At 41.5% G+C, this 18,254-nt stretch overlaps 1 protein-coding gene across 5 annotated transcripts in view; it reads left to right on the top strand.

Annotated features, from left to right (window-relative positions):
* Positions 1-18,254, top strand: part of Reln (reelin) — a 441,277-nt gene that overhangs the window by 278,615 nt on the left and 144,408 nt on the right. For all 5 annotated transcript variants that reach the window (XM_026784681.1, XM_026784680.1, XM_013350437.2 and 2 more), the window contains exons 12-17: positions 3,000-3,151; positions 9,536-9,648; positions 11,157-11,365; positions 12,125-12,253; positions 12,921-13,030; positions 15,998-16,064. In XM_026784681.1, coding sequence (XP_026640482.1) covers positions 3,000-3,151; positions 9,536-9,648; positions 11,157-11,365; positions 12,125-12,253; positions 12,921-13,030; positions 15,998-16,064 — 780 coding nt within the window. The remainder of the gene's footprint in view (positions 1-2,999; positions 3,152-9,535; positions 9,649-11,156; positions 11,366-12,124; positions 12,254-12,920; positions 13,031-15,997; positions 16,065-18,254) is intronic.

Genomic DNA, 18,254 nt, shown 5'->3' with positions numbered 1-18,254 from the left:
TTCTCCGTTGTTATTACTGGAAAAGCAGATAAAGCTGTAGGTAGAGCTTTGTGGAAATTGTCCCGGAGGGATTTACCCACAGGTGTAGTTAAAATTTGTCTTTTTACCGTGTGTTTTTTTTTATTAGAATTTAGAAATTTCTCAATCTTTTTAATTTTATGTACCATTGCCTTTTGTAATGTCTGAATCTCCTGTCCAAAATTATGTTTTAAAGCCTTTATTGAGGTTTTGAAAGTACGAAGTTTGTCCAGTAGAGATAAGTTTTTATCTTTGGACATAATTTTTATGGAGGCGGGGTCTCTCTACACACATACACACACACGCACACACACACATACACACACACATACACACACACGCACGCACACACACACGCACACACACACATACACACACGCACACACACGCACACACACATACACACATACACACACGCACACACACATACACACATACACACACACGCGCGCATACACACACACACATACACACACGCACACACACACACACGTACGCACGCACACACATACACACACACACGTACGCACGCACGCACACACACACACACCTGCTCTCACACTTTTTCCCAGTTGAAACTTTTGTGAAAGCCCAGAACACAGACAGTTATGACAGTTGCTGTCTTCTCGGTTATCCTAAGGCGGTACAGAGGTGATGGATGCCGTTGGAGGTACAAACTCCAATGCACTGATGCAGCCATGTATGCAGTCCATATAGGGTAGGGCACCAGTCAAGGAAGACTGCTAGGGGAGCTCTATCCATGTGTGTGAGCATTTAATACAGGACCACCCATGCGGTATCTCTGGTCATAACCGGAGAAGTGGAAATGGACTGGATGTTTATGATAAGTTTTTGGTCATTCTCCTGAAATATCTCTTTTGACTTCTATAATAGTCAAAAATATATTGTCAGGTTTCTGCTTAAGGTACTTGCCAGACAGACTTACAAGGAGGAGAAGGTCAGGGGAGAAGCATTTGGGAACAAAGAGGTACAAATGGTATGTTGGCCCCCTCAATGAAGCCTCTGAATCTTGAAGCCATGAAGCCCTCACCCAGATTCAAGGTTAATGGAAAAGCTGGTCCCTAAGTGATCACGTAGGGGTGGAGCTAAATGGACAGGTGGTTTAGTGATGCCCTTTGGGCAGAAAACTAAACTCTGTGTCTTCAAACTTAAAAGAGGAAGTGGACTTCAAATCAGTTATGGTAGTACCAGGCTTTAAGATTTAGACACAGGGAGTTTGGGAATGAAAGAACAGATTACTAATCTGAAGGGAGGAATGAGAGAGACAAGGATAGGAGAGACCAAAGGGAGTATAAATTGTCTCACATGATGGGACAAAGACAAGGCTATCAAAGGCAGAAGAGAGGGAAGATGGTCCGAGGAAGGCACTGAATTATGCTTCTTACTCTTTTGATACTGAATTCTTTAATGTCTCCATCATTATTGAGCTTTTGTTTTCCTTAGGCCCTGAGCTAGATATAAGAACATGGAAGTAAGACAGCTGCCTAGGAGTTAGCATGGCAGGGATGAAGGAAATCAAATAAAGAAATAATTAAAATTTACATATAAGAAAGAGTATCACAGAAGATCAAACATGAGATGTGGTGAGGCTGTCTACAGGAAGCTATCTAGGCAGGATAAGTGAGCCTAGGAAATACTACGTAGAACACACATTGAGGAATGACTAGGTTTGTTCAACAGACAGTGAGTAAAGGCATGGAGGTCTGATGGAGGTGACTGTAACAACTGTAAATTCCTGTTACACAGCAGGGTGTTTTGGTACAAGTCAGAAAGAGACATGGAACATCCACAGAGAATAAGCCAGAAATGTGTTCTTGGGTCAAGCCAATCAGGACATCATATTCCACATTAAGGAGTTTGAAGTTTGTCCAGACAGCCATGGGAAGCCCTTGAGTGAGCATAAGCAAAACAGAGACATGATCACATTTGCATACTTGAAAAGAAAATCACCCCGAGTGTCTATGGACTAGAATCTGAACTCCTCTTTCTGCACCCTATGCTCCAGGGAATTATTCAAATTTGTCTTCTTCTCTTCCAAGCACACACCCTTATGAAGATCTGGTGATATCTGTACTGTTGATAGTGGCAGGGCTATACCTGGTTCTCAACCTATACCCCTATGATTTATCAACTCCAAATCTAATCTATTCCTAAAGTAGGAGCTCTGGTGTTTAACTACATGGTATTGAATATAGTGCCTATCCTTTGCAGGCTGACCTTAGCATCTGTATGTCTCGGTTTCCAGGTAAATTCAGGATGTCCTTGCCGTGCTACAGAGGTTAGGTTAGTGTATGAAGTCCCTGGGAAAGGGTCTAGCACATTCGCTGGCATCAATAGAAGTCTGTCACTTTAATGCTCTTCGACACTCGAAGCTCCTGCTTGGCAAGACCCAGTTTTAACCACAGCTCCTTACTGAACACTTGCTGAACTTCTCCAGGCACATGCAGCTTTTCGTTCTAACATGCGTATGTAATAATCACACGTAGTACATATGTACTATTTTCTCAGTATACAAGCACTATCCATGCATTTGTGATGCAAGAGCGAATGGCCTTCCCTGCTTCACTTCTGCTTTCGTGCTAACTGGACTCTATAACTCAACTGTAAGAATTTCAGGAGTAAAGGCTTTGTGTGGGTGACAGCGTTACCGACTGGAAGAGAAAGAAGAGGGTGGATTTGGTCACTATGCAGCACATCTGTGCATGGCACTTTCAAAGCGTGAAGAAAGAATAAGTAGTCTCTGGCTCTAGAAAACAGTTCTCGTCACAGAAGAGACAGCAGTACGGTCTCTGTTGACTAGCGCTGATAAGCGGACTGGGACTGCACAGCGTGTGTGCAGGGTTTAACCAGTGCGCAGTCTGCAGTGTTTATCTCTCCTCAGAATTATCCATCACTCACTAAAGCCAATTCTATGTAGAATTCGGCTTCTCACTCTTAACCATTCTTCCTTTGCTCTTCAGATGGGACATCTTGGGAGCGGTCGTTGGTGCAGAATGTGGAACCGTGGAATCAGGCCTCTCTCTGGTGTTCCTCAAAGATGGAGAAAGGAAACTATGCACTCCCTACTTGGATACAACTGGCTATGGAAACCTGAGGTTCTATTTCGTCATGGGTAGGTACAGACTGCTGCCCTTCCCTACAGAAATAATAGGGCTTATTATTTACCATGGAACATGAAAATTAGTGGGATCTGAACTCTCCTAACAAGATAAAGACCTGGGGTACCCACCTCTACCTCAGCACTTACTTTAGGATAGTTTGTGAATCCAAAAATCTAGGCATGATTTCCTTTAAGTAATATTTAAACTATCTCTCACTTCATTAAAAGTAACATATAGAAAAGTTTAGTAATAAAAGTTATAACAAAAATTTTATAGGTCATTCTAGTTTATCTATCTTTACCCTCCTGATAAATGTATTTGAAATTGGGATTTTAATAGTAAATCAGCCTGTATTGTTTGTGTCATCTTGTAGAGAAAGACATTCTTGACATACCATGACTAGGCCATCGACAAACTGCCATAATGCCTTTCTCTCACCTCCATTACGTGCTCTCAGCAGCAATGGTGCATGAAGTAACAGTTATTAAAAAGGAAAGAGGCCATGAATTTGAAGGAGAGTAGGGAAGAGTAAGTGGGAAGCTATGGAGGAAGAAATGTTTTGAATACATTCTCAAAAATAAAGATTTATTTAAAAAAAAAAAAGACAATGGGAAGGAATCAGGAAGCAGAAGCCAAGGTGACCCTTTGTCCGCAGCCAGTAACCTCATCCCTCGTCAAGGTGAGCCATTTATTTTCTCATGGGTATCTTGATATTACCCAATGCTACTGTTCTGGGAAGCAGGAAGGAAAATAATTTATAGCACTCCATCGTGTTTTGCAGTATTTTCTATTTCCAGTCAGCTTAAAAACACATAAAAGTGTTCGTAAAACATGCTCAAGTGTATTATAGATAGAAATAAAGATGGGGAAATATCATAGGTAAATTAGGGGCTTGAAATTTGTGGCCTGCCAAATTTGTCCCTCTAGTCAACATTGAAACAGTGACATATTTTTTCGCTGATGTCATCCCTATCACATGCCTTCTTTGTAGAATGGAAAATCACAAGCAACATCTGGAAATGAAACAGGAAATAAACATTGTCTACCTTTGAACTTAGCAGAGATGTCAGTTCATCAGGGCAGAATGTCCTGAGCCTAGGACTCAGAGCTACTGTTTATCCCTTACATTCCACACTCAGCTTCTCTACAGTGGTACAGCTCAAAGTTGCATGAGCTAGACCTCAAGACCATCATGAGATAGACCTCAGTGTCGTCATGAGAAAGACCTCAGTGTCGTCATGAGATAGACCTCAATCTCATCATGAGATAGACCTCAATGTCTTCGTGATTGTAAGCATATGGCCCATCTGATGCTCTCAACAGCACTTTGTCTACAAAGGAGAAGTCATAGGTCTACAGTATGTAATCTGAAAGTTTACTTACCCTAAAATAGTTTGTGCATTTAAATATCTAGGCTTCATTCCCTTTAAATCATATTCAAACTGCCTCTCACTTTATTAAAATTAATTTCTAGAAAATATTTGTAAAACAACATTGTCGTATTTACTCTGCCACTCAAGTTTGCTTTCCTTCCTTTACCCTCCTGATAAAATATATTTGAAATTAGACTTACAATAGTAAGGGAACCCATCTGTAAAAGATTAACTTGTCATTAAGTTAATTCCTTTAGAGAGAGCTTATGTGTGGAATATTAAGTCAATGTTAATTCTTTCCATAGCAAAATTGATTATTAACTAATGAATTAAAATAATATTGACTATGCCGAAAATTTTAATTTTAGTAAACCCAAAGAAGTACATCATCGTAAATAAAAGGAACTCCATTCAGTAAAAATTAAGACATACGTATTGAATACAAATCCAGGTAGGACACGTAGACGTAGAGACCATGGAGAGCAATGCTACCCTGTCACGGTTGCTGGTTGAATGAGTTAACACATAAAAGCATTCAAAATGCTGCCTCACAAATTCTGCCTCCACCTGGTTACTGCTTTGCAAGTGCCTCAGACAGAGCCTGTGACCACAAGTGACATTTAACTGTGTGGGGGGAGAAGGCAGCAGGCTTTGATGGAGCAATGAGAAAGGGCAGAGAGAGCTGAGGACGGCTGCCATGCAGGGGGAAGGGGAAGGCTTCATAAAGAATACGGAATTGGACCAATCCTTGAAGGCCAGGCAGGACTTCCTTTCCAAGAAAGAATCTCAGACTAACCATTCTGAATAAAGGCCATTAAAAAAAAAAATCAAAGTGTGTGATCCATCCCAGCTGGCTAGTTTTCCCGAGGTATTAGCAGAAACATGTCGAACTTTGCTCTTTCTCTTGTTGTCATGCTGAAGGAGTCTTGCCAGGACAACATTACCTGCTTTTTGAGTGAGACAATTCCATCAAGAGTATGAAGGAAAGACTGAAATAATCAGAAATCAGGAATCAAGATGCTAGTTAGGTCAGTGGAGTCTAATTTTATCCCCCAAAAGAAAGAAAGTAGAAAAGAATGTTTTACAGCTTAGTTGAACTTGTAGTAGTGTTCAGAGTTTATGATGGACAATATTTCTAAGTAATAAATAATAATTTTAACAAAATGTTGGTAAATGCTTCCCTTTCCGTGTGGTATATTTTGTCTGGCAATTCTGTTAAGTGTCTCGTGTGCTAATCAATGCAACGGAAGAATGAGTCTGTGCTAAGTGATTTTGGGAAAAGGGCACCAAGGCAGGACACCTGCAGAGACAGAAACAATATGGCTTTTTCTCCTGGGTGACTGGGGGAATGGCACCTGGTTTTCAAAGAGGCAGATATGCAGAAGAATTTAGTGGTGGACATGGTAAGGCTGGGATTTCTAGAATACCAGTGAGAAATTCTTTTCACAGTTTCGAGTACATTTGAAAACCATTCCTGTACTGCCCCTCAATGAATGAGTGCTGATTAAAGAAAACAGGCTTTTGGGAGTGGAACTGAGTTCTCCAGTCATGAAACTCTCAGGGAAGAATGTTTTGCCAGTGGAGGGAGAAGGAAGAAGGAATCGAGACTGTAAAGGAGCATGAGGAGAAGGAGAAAGGAGGCAGGCTCCCATGGGATAACACAGTGATCTCCTGTGTACAAAATGCCCTGGAGGGGGAAGCCAGTCATTTTCTTCACACAAATAGGAATCTATAAAGTTATTTAAAGCACTATTTGAGCTTTCTAAACTTGACCATCCAGCCAGCTTTTATTAAAATCTTGTTATACTTTAATTGCTCTACGAGATGCCTCCTGAGCCTTTCTTTCCACCACGCATCAAAGCTTTGTAAGCTAAGCAAGATTCCATTTCTTCCTGTAGGAGCTGCTGCCACTGAGCTTCATGGGCCTGACAGATTGCCCTCACGGGGATCTTTCCAATAAACTCTGTCATCATCTTAATGTCTTAGCAAACCAACTTCTTCGGTTGCTTCTACCAATGTCGCTCAAACACATCAAATAGCTTTTAGAATGAACTTAGGAGAATTAGGATTTGCACAGTATAATTTTAATAGGTCACTTCTAAAGCCAAACATGTATTTGTTAAGGTGTTAGTTCAGAATTCTGAAAACAGTTGCACTTGGAAAGATGAAAGAATGATTTCTCATAAATAATGCAGCTTGCTCATCAGGATGGGCTTTGCATGTGGCCTTAACAGAATGACTGTAGTCAACTGTTGATATTTGTAGACTCCGACAACCAATTTCCTTAAAGGCCCCAAAAGTGGGACCTTGGAGACTCAGAAAAGGCTCATGGACCAGTCACAAGTCTCATTAACGTTATGAAAATGTGATGGCTGAGCTTGAAGGAGTAGCCACTGTTTACAGCATCAGATCAGAGAGTTTCATGTCGTTACCTCATGGTGACTGCCCTAGAACTATGGACAGTGGTATTTCCTCCTTCACACTTCTTGCCAAGTGATTCCCAAGACACGCTTTGGCCAAGAACCCTTCTATCCCTATGTACTGTCAAAGTCTGTCTCTATAGTACTCTTTTTGTCTAATATTCCTCTAGCTATGACGTTTCTTAAGCTAATTAGGTTCCCTTTATCTTTCTTTGATTCTCTTGTCAGATGGTTTCTTCCAAAGGGTAGACCCCATTATCTATTGAATTATCAAATTGAATCCAAGCAGTCATTTGTGAACAACTGGCACCTTGTTGGCTTACTCAGATGTAGGTGGGGTCTCAAATACTGTTTGTTGATTTTGATAAATTTCCAAAAGGGTGATCTTATTCTAGAGTTTGAGAATGAGCTTACTGGCACCATGGAGTATCAGCAATAGCAGTTAGCTATAAATAGAGTTAGCATCCATGATGGTTGATTTTGAAACAGAGGGAATTCTTTGAAGTATAACAATAAGAGAAATGGTTTGCATGATGAGCGTCAGAAATGCTTCTGCAAGCCTTTACTCTTGTGTGTGCTGTTGTGAATGGCAGTGTGTTGCCCTTAAAACCAGATGAAGCAGACAGTTGATAGAAGCCAGAAAGACCTAGAATTATTGATACTGGGTAATAGAGAAGAAAAAAGCAGAACACATCCTCAGGCTATTCTGTCATCAGGAGCCTCCCGCCTCCCTTTCTGTTCTAAGGGTCTATCTCTTTGTGTGACTATAAAGTAGAGTGAAAGACAGCAGACTGTACTATATACCTCCCACTAATCAAATGAAGCACCAAGTATAACGTAAAAAGTAAAAAAAAAAAAAAAAAAAAAACAAACATACATACTTAGAATACGAGCATATCTGCGAAAATACCATCAATGTTACTTAAAACATCTTTAGAAGTCCATTCCAGAAATATGTGATGCGGGCAATCACCAAATTTATTTTCATATAAATGGGATTAAAGAAAATTTTCTTGATCATCTCAAAAGTGATGGAAAGGGCCTTGACAAAAATCTAACATAACTTCATGATAAAAGTCTTAGAAAGCAGGACTTACCACAGCATAATAAAGGCTATGTATGATAGACCCCATCCAACATCATCCTAAGTGGAGAAAACCGTGAAGAGCTATCATTAAAATCGGGAAAAGGACAGGACTGTCGAGCATCCCCACTGTGTTTCAGTCTACTACTCAAAGCACAGCTGGAGCTAAAGGCCGAGAGACGCAAATTAAGGAGATTTAAAGAGATATGAATAGGGAAAGAAGAGGTCAAATTATTTCTATTTACAGATGGCATAATATAATACATAAATACCCCCAAATGTCTACCGGAAGCCTATAAACAATCAACAATTCCAGCAAAGTGGCAGGATACAAGAGCAACTTTCAAAAGCAGCCACCTTTCTGGTACACCACACAAACACACTTGAGAAAGAGATCTCAAAGACAATACAAGTCTTAGAATAAACTTTTCCAAGGATGTGAAAGATGTCTGAAACTTCAAATCAGTGAAGAAGAGGTTGAGGAAGACATTATAAAATGGAAAGATTCTCATGTTCATGGGTTAGTAGAATCAATATTACAAAACTATCATCCAGCCAAAAGCCATTTACAGATTCAATGCAATCCCAATCCAAATGCCTCAAGCATTCTTCATTGGAAAAGAAAAGTATCCTAAAATTTGTTTGGGACCACAAAAAAAAAAAAAAAAGGATTACCATTTAAAATTTTAAGGTATATTATGGAGCTGTAATGATAAAACGCTATGGCAATGACACACAAGACTTGTAGACAGGTAGAATGAAACAGAAGACCCAAACATACATACATAACTACAGCCATTTCAAGGCCATGATACGCACGTGCTCACAGGGACTTGGGAGATGAGCAAACCCAGGCATGATGGCTGGTGATGGCTCACGTTTGTAATCCCCAGCCTTCTGGAGGTAGAAAGACAGATAGATCCTTGAGCCTTGTGAGTCAGCCAGCTTAGTCTACGTGGTGAGGTCCAAGCCAGTAAAAGACCCTGTCTCAGCAAAAGGTGGCACATAAGGTTGTCCTCTGGCCTGTACACAAAAGTACAATATCACATGCCCACACATGGGCACACATGGACCCCCCACACCAAAAACGCATATGCGCAAAAATATCTTTTTAAAGGTTGGGTTGAATCATGGCCCTGTACACACACATGTGCCCACATGGACCCCAACACCAAAAAGGCCCATATGTACATGTGTGTCACGTGCATGTGAGCACACACACAAAGATATCTTTTTCACTGGGTTGGGTTGAATCAGTGCTCAGCACGCACTGTTATTTGAGTGAGTCTGCCAAACAGAGTAATATTGGCCTTTCCCTGTCGAGTCTCTGACCTGGAACATGGCACTTCTGAGCTATCACCATCAATTAATCCCTTGGAGCCCCTTATCTTTGTGTAAAAGTATCCTTCCGTGACACGTAATGCTGTAATTGTGTCTTGCTCTGATTTTCAACGCGATGTTTGATGTTTTGGAGGCAAGTTGTTTCTCACACCATGAATTTTTTTTTTCTTCATACAGGAGGCATCTGTGACTCCGGAGACTCCCATGAAAACGATGTGATCTTATACGCAAAGACTGAGGGAAGGAAAGAGCACTTTGTGCTGGATACACTTCCTTATTCCTCCTATAAGGTACAGATGATGACCCTTGGCCAGATGACCTCAGAACCCCCAGGCTGAGACCACACCCACAAAGAGCATACCAGGCACAGAGGGTTCATCTCTGTGTAGGACGCCCCAGGAAATTGCTAGTTTTTTTTTTTTTAAGTGACTTGGGAATTTTAACACTCATTTTTATTCCTGACACAAATGAAAACTCAGATTTAGTCAGGAAGAACACATTACAGAAACAATAACACAAAACCCAAACCTCTAACTGACAGTTAACTCCTGTCCCTGAGAAAGCTGTAAAAGTGAACTCTAATTATGCAGCTTCACAACCTTGCTTTTCGACAGAATGAGTTGAGTCCCACACTGGAAATCTTCTAGACAGAAGGCGTCGCAGGCGTTCAGATTACTGTTACCCTTACATTTTTTCTTTGCTAATTAGAGCTACGGGATTGCGCTTTTCCCTTTGCTCTCTGGGTATAGGACAGGAGCTGTTTCTGATTATTTGCAAACAATCTTGAAAGTCACGTGAGATGCTTGTCCAGGGTGTGCGGGTGTTTCCTATCATCAGTGTGTGCCGACACGGCCCACACTCTGTAGTTTCTCTCCACACTGCTCGCTCTCGGCATGCTCTACAGAGCTAGGGCTAGGGAGAAGCCTCGCTCAGCAAGATGCTTGCTCCGTAAAGAGGTCCTGCCTAAGTTTGGAGCCCAGAACCTAAGTGAGAAGTTGGGGATGAGTGCACACCTGCAGTGTAGATGCTGGGGAGGTGGAAATGGGATCTCTGGGTTTGACCAGCCAGCCCAGCTGACCAGCTCCAGGTTCAGTAAGAAACGCTGGCTCCAAGACGGAAGAAGTGGAGCACAATTGTTGAAGAAGACACCTGACTTGAACCCGGGCCTCATGTACAAATTTGCACACTCACCCACATAAACACATACACAGAAAATAAAGAATTTAAAAAATAGGCAAGTTAGGAAGCAATCAGAGAAAAATATCCAACATGTTCAACATTCAATTATAACCCAATTGATTGCTCTCGGAATATCATCAAAGACTTTTCTAGCAATTAGTTGGTAGGATTTTACCTGCTCTGGCCTTGTGAATCCTTCACCCCGAATCATAGACATAAATGATTGCATGTTGATCTGTAGTCTGTGACTGTTTCTGTTTCGAGTCTTCTTTGCAGAATTCGTGGCAGAGAGGAACAGTAATGTTATACAGAACTGCTCCTGAAGGCACAAATGAGGCGGTCAAATAATCATTCAGCTGCCTCTGCCCTGCGCTCAGGGGGATGAAACGGTTACACACACTTGATCAGTCCCACACAGGGAGCCCCTGTTTGCACAATCATTCCAAGTCCTTGAAGATAGAATCTTCCACATGCAATAACAAATCCAGCACAAAGGTCCTTGCCTGGTGCTCAGTAAATGGCAGGTGTGGATTCAAGTGATTGCTGGATAGACTCTAAGAGGATCGCATCGGCTAGACGAGAAGGGCTGTAAATAATTCGAGTTTCCTTTTCCTGCAAGGTTCCATCTTTGCATTCTGTAGTCATCAACCCTGAACTTCAGACACCTGCTACCAAATTTTGTCTCAGGCAAAAGAACCACCAAGGGCACAATCGGAATGTCTGGGCTGTGGACTTCTTCCACGTGCTGCCGGTTCTGCCGTCGACAATGTCACACATGATACAGTTTTCTATTAATCTGGGATGCGGGACGCACCAGCCTGGGAACAGGTAAGAAGCACACTTAGGAGTGGCCTCGTCTGGTGAGAAATGAGCATGCATGCACTTGGCCGTTGAATTAGAATTTGTCAGTAGATACCTGTGTGGGTTAATTAAATGTCTATTAACAAAAATACAGATTCTTCCCCCTCCCCCTCTGTAACAAAATACAGATTCAAAGAAATGCAAAAGTTCTTTGAATAATAATAATAATAGGAGAAATGTTACTGGGTGGAGTTTTCTCTACTGGGTGAGTATAGTTTCCGTCTGAGTGCTTGATACAAAGTATCAAAGGTGTTTGTTCACACATGCCATGAAAACATCCCTTGTAATAACCTGATGAGAGAGAGAAGTAACTAAAGACAAGATTAACCCCTGTAGGCTAATGACCCCCTAATAATAGGTATAGAGGTCAATTAGCATCTCAAGAGCTGTGACTTCTCTGTCTCACTTGCGTAAGTGCTGCTTGGCTCCCCTGTAAGCATGTTCCTGGTCTCATGTTCACGGGTTAAGTGGCAGTGTGAGACCTGATAATTGCCTTGCTATCTATCAAATTCAAAACACAAACCCAGGTTACTGTGTGTTGCCCTTCAAACATAGCTTTGGTGGCAGCAATCCAATCGCTTGCCCTTTGAAGACGGGTCAGACTCCAGTGGGAGATGGCACAGACATTTAGGAAATGTCCCGTACTCGTTGACTTAGCCAGAAATGCAAGGAATCGTTTGATATCTCCTTACCCCCTCTTTGTTGTGGTTGCTCTGCTATTATTAGTGTCAGCCTGGAGTTTTCTACTAACCATGGACGTTCCTGGTCCCTGCTCCACACTGAGTGCTTGCCTGAGGTCTGTGCAGGCCCCCACCTCCCACATAGCACCACCTACTCCTCTGAAAACTACAGTGGGTAAGTGAGCATGCTCCAAGGCTCAATTAAAAGATTGAGTCCGAGGTGTAAGATTTAAGAAAGAATAGTAATTTGGAGACTAGACATTTTAATTAATAGCTAAGTAAACTGACTTCTCCTTAAGAGTGGTATCATGAAAATACATGCACAAATATCTTTGCTAAATCCTATCCTGACCACACTTTATGGGGTTAGTCATCCTTTATTTATGATACTTGTGTTTTGGATTATATGCCCTATAGTTATTGCTTTTTAAAAGGGATTGTATTGCCAAAATATAGGCATAAATTAAGAGTAGAAAAAAGATAACTTTTTTAAAATTAGACCTGGTCGGTCAGATCTTACTCCGACATCTACCATATGCAATGGTGGTCGGTCTAACTCTCCAAATAAACTAAGGTCTACTGCACACCCTTTTGTGGGCTAGCGTCAGACTCGAGATGCCTCTGTAAGACTTTCGCCGGCTTATGGAATGAGCACTAGATACCCAGTAAAATATTTACAAGGCCAGCAAAATGAAGACGTAGACTCCACAGTTGAAGATAATACTTTATTAATTTTGGTGTTGGAGCGGGCACACAGAAGCAGGAGCCTCACACGTGTGTAAAGTTAATTCAGAAGATGGGGATATTGTTGTGAGGCTGATGCTGTGCTAACTTTCTCGCAGGTGGAACCGGATCACCATCCCCCTCCCTAACGCAGCGCTCACCCGGGAGACCAGGCTCCGCTGGAGACAGACAGGAGCGATCCTGGGGAACATGTGGGCCATTGATAACGGTGAGTGTTTACCACCATCACAGGCCATTGCTGTCAGCGCGTCCTGGGCTTTTGTCAGTCGGCACACGGCACAGCTCATTGCTAAGTCATGGTCTTGCGATTCCTGAAGCATCCTCTCTCCTTCCTTTTCTCCTTTGCATTTCCTTAGAAGCCAGGGGTGTACAATCAGGGGGGGAAAAAGGCTGTGCAGTCAGCAATATTAGATGCTGAGATGTTTCAACGTACATAATTTTAAAATGCTTAAATCCGTAAAATTCAAATTCACAGTTGATGACAAAGGATAAGCCTAACGTTTCCTTGAATCTTATGCAGAATTAACATAAGCACCATACTGCATGTATTAAAATAAGACCCATTCTTCTTAGTGGCTCTCATAACATCTGGGCTCTTATCTTCTAACTGCAGACACTATGCGGAGAGGGAAACATCGTGTCTAAAATACTCATGAAACTCACCCCGTCCCAGACAATGGCATGAAAGAAATATTTGGAGATCCATAAAAACCGTTGACTAGATTGTTGATCATTTCTGCATAGTTTAAAAGCCCGTGTCTCTATACTACAATGTATACTTTGTGTGCAATAAGAGACAACAAACGTTGTCTAAACCTAGTGTATAAACTAAAGTATCTAAGGTTCGATTTGCTAAAATAAAGTTTCTTCACTGGCAAAATTTTGCATAACATTTTAATTACCACAGCTGCTAATGGGCTTCAGGATATGTGCCCCCTGGGCAGTAGGATACGAATAGATTTTTCCTGGTGTAATTCTATTTAAGAATCTATAATGAATCTTTATTAGTTTTAGCAATCACAAAAGAAGTTTAAAAATATTCACTAGTAATAAAGTGAAGAACAAGTATGAGAGAATTGAGAATATAATGAAACGTATATGTGCCTCTGCGTAGGTTGTCCGGTTTCCCTAAGACAGCAATCACAGCATGGTTTAGGGGCAGGGAGTGTTTACTGCACACTGCTAACCTCCCAGCATCGTATCTGAGTCTCATGGGAAAAGCTAAAGTCACAGAAAGAATGCATGGTTCATGGCAGTTACATACTAGGGAAAGAATCCCTTCAGTTCTGTCTGTCCTGGGTGAAGCTTTCCTAGAACAGGCTCCAGCCCCTGGCGTGTTCACAAGGTAGAAAGGGGCCTGCCTGTCTCCCAGAAAGGACACCTCTGCCATCCCTTCCATTACCAAACCCTAGAACTGCATCAAGAAAATCTGGAGAAAATGTGGAGAATTGCCAAGGGAGATACATGGAGACAAACATTAGCTTCACACTCGGGAGGCAGAGGCAGGCGGATCTCTGGGAGTTCGAGGCCAGCCTGGGCTACAAGAGCTAGTTCCGGGATGGGCACCAAAGCTACAGAAAATCCCTGTCTCGAAAAAAAAAAAAAAAAGAAAAAACATTAGCTCCAGTGTCATGATTTTGTTAAACACTTCCGAAGTCATTCTAAAACTATTAACAAAATGGAAAATCCTAAGACAGGCTATTTCTGTCTTATTTTTACTTCTCCAGCTATAGTACGTTGATGAAATAATAAAGCCAGGAGCGGAGGACAAATTCTTGAGTGTGGTTTTATTGACTTGGAAAGCCTTATATTATTGATGATTTTGTTCCTATGAAGGCTTTTCAAACCACGATGTGATGTTGCAGCCCCATGCAGCCTCTAGAGTAACCCTGCAGAGCTTACCCTCTCAGGATCCCGCGGTTGTCCAACCAAGTGTGCCTGTTCTGTTTCTCAGCGCATGGTGGACAGAGGAGTCTGCTGGACAGTGGGGCAGGAGGGTAGTGGTGGCTGTGGTAATTGCAGCCAGACAACACGATGCTTCGTGAGCATGGCATAGTTACCTGTTCTCTAGGAAGGGTCGTCACCCCACTTCACAGGATGGACACAGCGAGCCTTCTTCAGGATAAACCATTTACCCAAAACTTTCCAGGCAAAGCCAGATTGTAAATCCACAGTTAACTGATGCTAAAGCCAATAATTTTAACCAAGCAGTGTGCTGTCCAGGCAGTTTCCTTCACCGAAAGATTTTACACTGCACTCCTTAGATTTTTCTGCCCCTACAAATCGGGTACAGGGATTATGTGCTCCTGGGAGTTCAGGTCACAGCAAAGTTTATTTTAAAATAAATTATTGGGGTATTTTGATGTGATTTCAGGACAGAGAAGAAAGTGGCAATTTTTTTTTCATGCCCAAAACTGAGTATTGTGGACTCTTAGCAACCACCATAATCCTGTTCCTAATTGATTTTCTCTCTGTTTTACTATTGGTTATTGATTATATTCATTATAAAATTCTTATATCTTTACTTGTATTAGAGTCTTACTACCTCAGATAGTAAAACCTTTTAGGTCTTTTCATCATGCTTAAGATTAGAATTTAAGTCTATACCATCATATTGTCAGTCAATCCAGCATTTGCTGGGGAAACTATACATAATGGAGAAGGCTTTATGCTCAACATTAGATTCTTAATGCTGTTTCATATTTCCAGGGAGGAAGAATTAATATTTAGAATATATGCAGGGCTCGTCTGTAGTATTGTAGTTTTCCTCTCAGGTAAGGATAGAAATCATAGTTGTGACCTCGTCGCTTTGCGATGCACCAGCTAGGTCCTTTATTTCTCTCCAAAGAATGCATGCGTTGCAGGACATTTGAAGCAGGAACATTAGCAATCTGCTGTAATTGTTGGGGCAGATGACATCGCAGTAAGGAATATAAATTACACAACCCTGTGAGTGCAAGCAGTAAAGTCTTGATAGAATTATTTATGGAAATTAAAACAGATCCAACATCTTTGTGACCGAGTGCTCACGCCGGCTCCGGGTTCCCTGCATGTCACCTCATGTACACACAGCAGGCCGTGTTTCATGGGCATTGCTTTCTGAAATCATGTTGGTGATATTCTTGGTTTTTCCAATTATGTTGTTACCTTTTACGTGACTTCTTTCCCCCTATAGTTTATATAGGTCCGTCGTGTCTCAAATTCTGTTCTGGCAGAGGACAATGCACTCGACATGGTTGCAAGTAAGCATTTGAAAATAATATATTTGGTTATCTGTGTATGTCCTTGTGTGTTTGTGTAAAAATATATATATTATACACACACACACACACACACACACACATTCCATATTGAGGCCATGAGTCATTTAAATGTATGTAATATTCTCTCTTAGAATTTGAGTTCTTTCTTTAAAAACTGAAATCAGGATACTTGATGTGGAATTATTGTGTGTGGTGTGTGTATATGTGCGAGTATGATGTATGTGTTGAACAAGGGTGTTGAACAAGGGTGTATATGCAAAAGCCAGAAGATGAGAGCGTTCTCATCCTATTACTGTGTTCTTCCTTTGAGACTGGGCGTCTCACTGAACCCAGGACTAAGCTAGCAGCCAGTGAGCCCCAGGGTCTCGCCGTCTACATCACCAGGGTTGTAGTCATGCATGCGGCCACACCTGAACCCTATCTGTGCTCTGCAGTTGAACTCAGGTCCTCAGGCGTGCACAGCCATCACGCTTACCCTCTGGTCCATCTCCCCAATCCTCAAAATGGGATAGAAATGTAACTTAAGTACAACTTGGAAGTAAATTAATAAGCTTATATTGGGATAAATTGTAAAAGCTGTCGTATCCCTCACGTGAATTTGTAACAAATCCAACTCCCTCATAGCTGGATGGTTCGCTTTCTGTGCATTTTATAGAATAATGGTGCTGACTGTCAGGTCTGAAATAATATCCTAATAGGGTAATATCCATTTGCCACCAGTGAATTGTGTTATATTAATACCAAGAACAGATAGTTGCATTTATTATGTCATTCCTGGATTAATATTTAATTCCAGATCTCTTGTGAATTCCTGAAACTACAGGCCATCTTTGTCATAAAGATAAGTTTCAACACCTCAAACAAAAAAGTAGTTAATTGGGTAACTAATTAATAAATAGACAATTTACAAAAGAGCTTTGAACCTACTTGTATAGAAATTATGAGACAATTGTAAACACTGGGAGTAGTGTGTGAGGTTAATTTTTAAAACTGTATTTTATTGAATTTAATTAACAAAGAGATCACTCTGTACAATTAAATATTTTATGACGTGCGTAAGGAATGGGAAAGTTTCTGATTATGCTTTAAAACTGAATGTGAACTTCCCCTTTTTTTATTGGAGGGCTCACGTGAGCACCCTGAGATGTGTGTGAGTTTTCAACTGTGTATTGTGCAGACATGTATGTGGAAGTCAGAGGATGTATTGGGGTGTCATTCCTTAGGGTTTTGAAACCAGGTATCTCTCTCCTTTCCCCACTTTCTGTGTGTGTCGGTCTGCCTATATCTGTCTGTCTGTCTGTCTGTGTGTATCTATATCTGTGTCTGTCTCTGTATCTATATGTGTCTGTCTCTGTCTGTCTGTCTGTCTCTCTGTGTGTGTGTGTGTATCTGTATCTGTGTGTGTCTGTCTCTGTATCTCTATCTACGTCTGTCTCTCTGTGTGTGTGTATCTCTGTGTGTGTGTATCTGTATCTGTGTGTGTATCTATATCTGTGTCTGTCTCTATATCTGTGTGTGTCTGTCTCTGTCTGTCTGTCTGTGTGTGTGTCTATATCTGTGTCTGTCTCTGTATATGTGTGTGTCTGTCTCTCTCTGTCTGTCTCTGTGTGTGTGTGTATCTATCTGTGTGTGTGTCTGTCTGTCTCTGTGTGTGTGTGTGTGTATCTGTATCTGTGTGTGTCTGTCTCTGTGTGTGTGTATCTATATCTGTGTCTGTCTCTATATCTGTGTGTGTCTGTCTCTGTTTGTCTGTCTGTGTGTGTGTCTATCTGTGTGTGTGTGTCTGTCTGTCTCTCTGTGTGTGTCTGTCTCTGTGTGTGTGTATCTATATCTGTGTCTGTCTCTATATCTGTGTGTGTCTGTCTCTGTCTGTCTGTGTGTGTGTCTATATCTGTGTCTGTCTCTGTATCTGTGTGTGTCTGTCTCTCTCTGTCTGTGTCTGTCTGTGTGTATGTGTGTGTGTGTGTGTGTGTATCTATATCTGTATCTGTCTCTGTATCTGTGTGTGTCTGTCTCTGTCTGTCTCTCTCTGTGTGTGTATCTATCTCTGTGTGTGTGTCTGTCTGTCTCTGTCTCTCTGTCTCTCTCTGTCTCTCTCTCTGTCTCTCTCTCTCTGTCTCTGTCTCTCTCTGTCTCTCTCTCTGTCTCTCTCTCTCTCTCTCTCTCTCT

This window comes from Microtus ochrogaster, chromosome 26 (genome assembly GCF_000317375.1).
Source record: "Microtus ochrogaster isolate Prairie Vole_2 chromosome 26, MicOch1.0, whole genome shotgun sequence".
NCBI classification, from domain to species: Eukaryota; Metazoa; Chordata; class Mammalia; order Rodentia; family Cricetidae; genus Microtus; species Microtus ochrogaster.
This window is presented reverse-complemented; position numbering and strand designations above follow the sequence as displayed.